General features: G+C 39.2%; 1 protein-coding gene across 1 annotated transcript; it reads left to right on the top strand.

Annotated features, from left to right (window-relative positions):
- The first annotated feature begins 2645 nt into the window (after nt 1–2645).
- LOC145953311 (uncharacterized) lies at nt 2646–5982 on the top strand. The gene is made up of 3 exons (XM_083067254.1): nt 2646–3508; nt 4665–4971; nt 5869–5982. The coding sequence occupies exons 1-3, from the start codon at nt 2646–2648 to the stop codon at nt 5980–5982; spliced, it is 1284 nt and encodes a 427-aa protein (XP_082923380.1).
- Nucleotides 5983–8015: the final 2033 nt, after the last annotated feature.

Here is an 8015-nt window from a genome sequence, read left to right as displayed (position 1 = left end):
CCCGCCGGGGACGGGGATGGGTACCCAAATTTTACCCCTAGCAGGTATTGGGGGCGGGGGCGATCTAAATCTATGGGAGCGGGGGCGAGAAACGTAAAACCCGCCTTTTTGCCATGCCTAAATGGAACCACCCCAGTTGAAGTGTAAGTGACATAATGGTTATGAAACACCGCTCCAAAAGCACCCTTGAAACTACATAAAATAAAACCTTGTTCATCTTTTTGCTAAATTCTCCGATGCTCAAGGGCATGTATACCAGATGGACCTTAGATTAGTAGAAATAGACACATCCACTAACACCTAGGAATGCTCGCTCGACATCCTCGAATATTGATACGATTGTGAAAACTTGGGCATGTTTATTTGGCATCCTCGGACACTGTAACACCCTAGTTTTTATATTATTTTATTTTATTTTATTGAGGGTAATTTGGTAATTTTATAAATATATAGGGATGATTTAGTAGCTCAGAACGGCCCGTTCCAAAATTGGAACAGGTCGTTCTAAACTATTAAAATGAGTGTGAATTAGTAGCCCAGAACGGGCCGTTCTGAAATTGGAACGGACCGTTCCAAACTACTAAAAAGGCTTGTAATCCTAGTTCAGAACGGGGCATTCCAAATATTGCTATTATGGGTTAAATGCAACCCCGGAACAGGCCCTTCTAGTTTGAGAACAGGCCATTTTGGATGTGAATTTTATATATAACGTAAGATTTCAAAACGGGCCGTTCTGGATTCGAAACGGGCCGTTCCGGCGACACTAGATGCCTATAAATATAGATTTCTGACACTCCTAAAGGCACACTTTTCATTTTCTGACTTCTTTTTCTTCTACACTCTCTAAAGAGCAAGGGGAGCCCAGAGGAAGAGACTAGCAAGATCCAGAGAATAATTGTTGGGTAGTCGGATTGGCCCCCAATCCGTTGCCTGATGCATGCTCCTAGGGACAGGCAAAATACAAATGTTTTCTGTTTTGATTTCTGATTCTTCTGTTGTACTCCTTATTGAATGAGATGTATGAATATGTGATTAATTTTGAAAATAGAAAAATTCTAATATGAATTAGAGTGCTCTGTGGGTTCCTACAGGAAATCCTATGAGAAAACAGGAAAAATATAAATATTTTCTGTTTTGCTTTTTGAATGTTCTGTTACGTTCCTTATATGATGTATAGTGTAAATATGTATTTGATTTTGAAATTAGATTAGTTCTAATATGAATTAGAGTGCTCTGTAGATTCCGTGAGAAACCCTATGAGGAATAATTATAAGTATGATTATGTGAAATAGGAACAAATGATATTAGACATGATATTATGAAATGTGATGAAATGAGATAAGTTATAACTATGAGAATGTGAGATGTGATGAATGTGAAATGTGAAGTGATGAATCCATGAAAATTGTGAATGTGTGACATGCATCATTTGCATTTACCAGTTAATCAGGTGTACCTTTTGGTCACCAAGTGATGTAACAAGCTAACCAGGTGTACCCTTTGGTCACCAAGTGATGTAACCAGCTAATCAGGTGTACCTTTTGGTCACCAAGTGACGTAACTAGCTAACAAGTGTACATTGTGTCACCAAGTGATGTAACAAGCTAACAAGGTGTACCTTGGGTCACCAGTGATGAACTAATGAGAAATGTGATTATGAGACACGTGACTGGCGCCATATGCATTTATGAGTCGAGTTCATGAGATCATTGCATGATGAATGATTATGCATGTGTTATTATTATATGTATAATTTAAATTTGTACCTAAATAATGTGTGACTATAACTGTGATTGTATGAATTGTGTGTGTGTTACCTAACTATTATTTCTACACTTAGAACTGAGTGAGATGTTTCTTACTCCCTTGTTGTTCCTTGTATGTGTTTAAAATTGTGTTGCAGGTGATTATCAGCATGAGGATGTTGGTGATGAAGCTTAGGCTTCATTTGGGCATGCTCTGATAAGATATGTGACATCGGGGCATAGCTAGGCGTAATTAGGATTTCAATAATGTATTTTGTTTGGAAAAACTTATGTTTTATCTTTTTCGCATTTGATAATGCTTTAAGTTGATGAATGTGAATTCTCTACTCTCACGTCATTAGAATTGTTGTTTTAATTTTAAACATTTTTAACTCAATAATACGTTCCTTTTATCATGATTTCATATTTATGTTGGGGTAGAGGATGTCACATTTAGTTGATGAATGTGAATTCTCTACTCTCACGTCATTAGAATTGTTGTTTTAATTTTAAACATTTTTAACTCAATAATACGTTCCTTTTATCATGATTTCATATTTATGTTGGGGTAGAGGGTGTCACATTTAGTGGTATCAGAGCAGGTCGATCTAATCGGCCGTGAGTTATGAGTCTACTATGCTTGTTTAGTAGTTGAATGATGGAATGATTTGAGTTTTGGAACTTATTTGATATGCTAGTGTGATGATTGGTTACTTAATTGTGTGTTTCTCTTCTTAGATTATGGCTGGTAGAAACGATCGTGCGATTGCTGATGCCCTTCAAGCGTTGGCACAAGCTATGAGTAACAAAAATAGGGCTGAAGTCGCTCCTAACTGGTTAGAGCAATTTCAGTGAAATCAACCACCTACCTTCAAAGGAGGATATGACCCAGATGCTGCGATGAATTGGATAATGGAGATTGAGAAGATCTTCAATGCGATGGAGTGTCCCCTCACTCAGAAGGTGAGGTTGGCTACCTTTATGTTGACTGCTGATGCCCATTTTTGGTGGAAAGGAGCACTTCAAAGGATGATTGATGGAGGGGTGCACTTAAATTGGGATAACTTCAAGAGGGTCTTCCTTGAGAAGTATTTTTCGGATGATGTGAGGAGTCAAAAGGAAGTGGAATTCCTTGAACTAAAACAAGGGAATGACACAATGGCAGAGTATGCTGCAAAATTTGATGCTTTGGTTCGCTATTGTACTCACTACCATGGTGAATGTGGTGAAAGGGCTAAGTGCATTAAGTTCGTGAATGGCCTTCGTCCTGAGGTAAAGACAACAATCAATTATCAAGATATTTATCACTACCCGACGCTTGTCAACAAGTGTAGAATCTATGATCGTGACAACCGTGCACGTGCCGCTTTCTACAAGGGGGTTGGAGGTCCTATGCGTGCTGGAAATTCTGGTGCTTTGGGTAGAAGTAAACCTTACTCCACTTCTACTAAGTTCCAAGGGAGTCGATCTGTTGCTAGTGGGAGTAAGCCTTATGTTGGGGGGTCTGTTGCGAGTGGCACAAGGAGTGTTGGAGGCTCCGTTTCTACTCCCGCGGATCGATGCAAGAAGTGTGGACGGCGAGGCCACATTAGTTATGAATGTCCTGACAAGGATGTTACGTGCTTCAATTGTAATGGAAAGGGTCATATCAGCTCCCAGTGTCAACAGTCGCTGAGACCACGTATTACAGAATTGAGTTCTCAAGTTGGGCGTCCGAAGGCTACTGGGAGAGTATTTGCTCTTAGCGGTGCTGAAGCTGCTCGGTCAGAAAATTTGATACAAGGTACTTGTTTCATAGCTGAGATTCCTTTTGTTGTACTGTTTGATTCTGGTGCAACTTATTCCTTTATTTCTGTCTCTTGTGTCCAAAAGTTGAATCTTCCCGTGTCTTGTTTAGATTTTGATTTAATTGTTGAAACCCCTACTGATGGTCCTATAATTACATCCTAAGTTTGTTTAAAGTGTCCTTTGGTTATTTCTGACAAGCAGTTTCTAGTTGACATGATTTGTTTACCTCTTAGTCAATTAGATGTTATCCTTGGTATTGACTGGCTATCGTCCAACCATGTCCTCTTAAATTGCTTTGACAAATCTATTTCTTTTTTGTGAATGTAAGCGGACGAAATTCCTTAGTGCTTCCAACATTAAAACTTGTGTAAAAGAAAATGAAAGGGTGTACATGATCTTAGCTTCCTTAACACTTGAAACTGATAGTAAGCTAGATGAGATTCCCTTAGTGAGAGAATTCCTAGAAGTATTCCCTAAGGATGTGTGTAGTTTACCACCTGAGAGAGAGACTGAGTTTAGCATAGACTTAGTGCCAGGTACCTCACCTATATCTATAGAACCCTATAGGATGTCTCCTAAGGAGTTAGCTGAGCTTAAGAAACAGATAGAGGGGTTGCAAGAGAAACAGTTCATTAGGCCTAGTGTTTCACCTTGGGGAGCACCTGTTTTATTGGTTAAGAAGAAAGATGGGAGCATGAGGTTGTGCCTAGACTATAGGCAATTAAATAAAGTGATCATTAAGAATAAGTATCCCTTGCCTAGGATAGATGACCTTATGGATCAACTAGTTGGGGCTTGTCTGTTCAATAAGATAGATTTAAGGTCAGGATACCATCAAATTAGAGTGAGAGCTGAGGATGTTCCTAAGATTGCCTTTAGGACCCGCTATGGACACTATGAGTATTTGGTTATGCCTTTTGGTGTGACTAATGCGCCTGGAGTTTTTATGAATTACATGAATAGGATCTTTCACCCTTACTTGGATAGATTTGTAGTGGTATTCATAGATGATATCCTAGTGTATTCTAAGACCAGAGAGGAGCATGTTGAGCACCTTAGGATTGTCCTTCAAACCCTTAAGGAGAAGCAGTTGTATGATAAATTGTCAAAATGTGAGTTTTGGTTGGATAGTGTAAACTTTCTAGGACATTTAATATCTGAGGGTGAGATAGCTGTAGATCCTGTTAAGGTAGAAGCTGTGTTAGAATGGAGTGCACCTAGATCAGTATTTGAGATTAGGAGCATTCTAGGACTAGCGGGTTATTACAGAAGGTTCATAGAGAATTTCTCTAGGCTAGCCCTTCCATTGATTAGGTTGATTAAGGAGGACCAACCCTTTGTGTGGGATTCTAGGTGTGAGGAAAGTTTTCAAGAGCTTAAGAGAAGATTAACTTGTGCCCCTATGTTAGTGTTACCTGACCCTAGTAAGACCTTTGAGGTATTTTGTGATGCCTCTAAATTGGGTTTAGGAGGAGTGCTTATGCAGGAAGGTAAGGTAGTAGCCTATGCTTCTATACAACTTAAAGCCCATGAGCAAAACTACCCTACCCATGACCTTGAGTTAGCTGTAGTAGTATTTGTTCTTAAGTTATGGAGACATTACTTTTTTGGGTCTAGATTTGAGGTTTTTAGTGACCATAAAAGTCTCAAGTACTTGTTTGACCAAAATGAATTGAACATGAGGCAAAGGCGATGGTTAGAATTCCTTAAGGATTATGATTTTCAGTTGAGTTACCATCTTGGTAAGGCTAATGTCGTAGCTGATGCTTTAAGTAGAAAATCCTTGGGAGTTTCTTCTTTGATGATTAGGGAGTTGCATATGATTGAAGAGTTTAGAGATATGAGCTTAGTGTGTGAATTGACCCCGAAGAGTATTCGGTTGGGAGCCTTGAGAGTGACTAATAGCTTGATAGATGAAATTAGAGAAGGTCAAAAGGTGGATCCTTTCTTATTGAGTCAAGTAGGGAGGTTGAATCAAGGTGTGGAGAGTGAGTTTAGAGTTGGAGTGGATGGAGTGTTGAGATTTAAGGATAGGTTGTGCATTCCTAGTGTACCTGAGCTTAAGAGAGCAATCCTAGAAGAAGGTCATAGGAGTAGCCTTAGTATCCATCTAGGAGCTACTAAGATGTACCAAGACCTTAAGAAGATGTTTTGGTGGCTGATAAGTGTCTAACTAATCTGATTAAATATGAATTTAAGACACTTATCTAGCACAAATTTTGTACATATTGATATAATTTTGGTTTATAAATACTTAGAATCAAATAGGGACTTTTGATTTATGTTAGTACATGAAGCGATGAATCTTTTGATCAAATTTTGTGTTATTTTGTAGGTTTTGAAATCTGGAGGCAAACGGCTGAGCGCCTTGAAACGGCTGAGCGCCTTCAAGCCAGAGAGCTCAACAAATGCAGCAAAAGAGAGGCGCTCAGCCACTATAAGGCGCTGAGCGGATTTGGCCCTGGAAGAAGGAGTGCTCTCTGCCTCCTAGGCGCTGAGCGGATATGAAGCGCCCAGCCCCTTGTGCTTGCTTAACAATGAAGAATCTCTCAGGCGCTCAGCGGATTTGAATGGCTCAGCCATTCAGATTACTTCATGGTGAAGAATTCTTCAAACCGCTCAGCCGTTTCAAGGCGCTGAGCGGATTCTTCTCTTTCCTGCCTACTCTGTTTTAATTCTAGCAATTATAAAAGGGCAGGGGAGAGAGAAAAGGGGGAACAGAGACGAAAACAAAGAGAAAAACAAGAGCGGGGAGCACAGGAGGAAGAAAGAACAGAGTGGGAACGAAGATTTGGAGGCTGGATCACTTGGGAACGAGGATCAACTCCTTTTTCTTCATCTCTTCCTTTGTAATTTCTTCTTCCACTCCTTTGATCTTGTAAATGGCCATGAGGGGCTAAATCTTTGAGGATTGGTCTAGATGTAACTACTAACTCTTCTTCTTCTTAAATATATATATGCATTTCATTTTCATTACTTGTGTTTGATTCTTCTCTTAATGCTTATATCGGCTTGATCACCCGTTGTATGATTTTTGGTTTTTGAATCCGGTTGGAAAACGTTTTTGAAAACCCGAACTGAATCTTGCACCTAAACATCTCTTGCTCTAGGAATAGACTTGATTTGTTTAGTCACCTTGTTCAAGTCATTGCTCTTAATGCAAAGTGTTAATCATAAAACATAGAGGAATCATGTTTTAGATTAATTACTTTAGGATTCAATTTTGAGGGATCTTGTTGAATTACTAAATGAACGTGGAAGTCATGAAGATGAAATCATATTTATTTTAAGGAAATTTAGGAGTTAGCAAGTGCTCTAGGGTCCAATCCTTGTTTCATATAATTGTTCTTATAACTTTTACATTATCGTTTTAATTTTGCCTCACATTAGCTCACTTCCAATCATATCAACATCTCTATATTAATCATTAGAGTAAGAATTACTAAATTCTCAAATCCCTGAGGACGATACTTAAATACTACATCGAAACTTGGTCCGCTTGCCAAGTGGAGAGATTGCGAAAATCTTCATCAAGTTTCTAGGATGAAGAGGGAAGTAGAGAAATTTGTGTATGCTTGCCTAGTATGTCAGAAAGCTAAGGTTGAACACCAAAAACCTTCTGGTTTATTGCAACCTTTAGATGTGCCTGTGTGAAAATGGGATAACATTTCTATGGACTTTGTAGTCGGATTATGATGGAATAACACTAAGGCCGAGAAGACCAAGAGGTGATATATTAAAGGAGGCAAGAGGAATGGGTTAGTGAGGCCACTTTTGGTCCTTAGCTCCTAAGTTCTTTTTAATCATAGAATTTATTTTACTTGTATTTCCAATTTTACCCTTGTATTTTGGGGTGTTTAGGACTTAGAATTTATTTTCCCTTGTATTTCCCTTTTTACCCTTGTATTATGGGGTGCTCTAGATGATTAGGGTTTTTAATTTTGGGCTAGGGTGTTAACTAGAAGGGTGACACATTTTTTTGGTGTTCATTGGATCTATTTTTGGTGTTAGAAAGGCTTAGGCCCAAGTGGAGGGCAAAGGTTGCATGGTCTTATCATGCACCTAGATATAGCCAATCTAAACCCAAAGATTCCATCCTTGGCCACCAAGTTGCATCTAGGGTTCATTTGCATTTCATTTGGAATGCATTTGCCTACTCCAAATGCAACCCTAGATGCCTCCCCTCCTATAAATACCCAACACCCCACACCTTGTAAATACTTTGGATATTGAATATAAAGAGAGCCTTTAGTGCCTTTATATCTTTCCTTAGTCACCCTTGGCTATTTTCGGCCAAACCCTACCATCTCCACCTTGAGAGAAACAACCCTAGAAGTGGCCTTCATCATCATGAAGTGAGCCAACCCTAGAGTATCATTCTCAAGCATTTCCTCAAACACCTTCTACCCAACCTTCATTTTCGTCCATTCCATCATCATCCACCCTAAAACCTTGGTCCACCTTTGAAGAACTTGATCCTTG

The sequence above is a fragment of the Cajanus cajan genome, chromosome 11 (assembly GCF_000230855.2).
Source record: "Cajanus cajan strain Asha chromosome 11, NIPB_CcT2T_4, whole genome shotgun sequence".
NCBI lineage: Eukaryota > Viridiplantae > Streptophyta > Magnoliopsida > Fabales > Fabaceae > Cajanus > Cajanus cajan.
The sequence above is the reverse complement of the archived record's forward strand: the minus strand, read 5'-3'. Positions and strand labels throughout refer to the sequence as shown.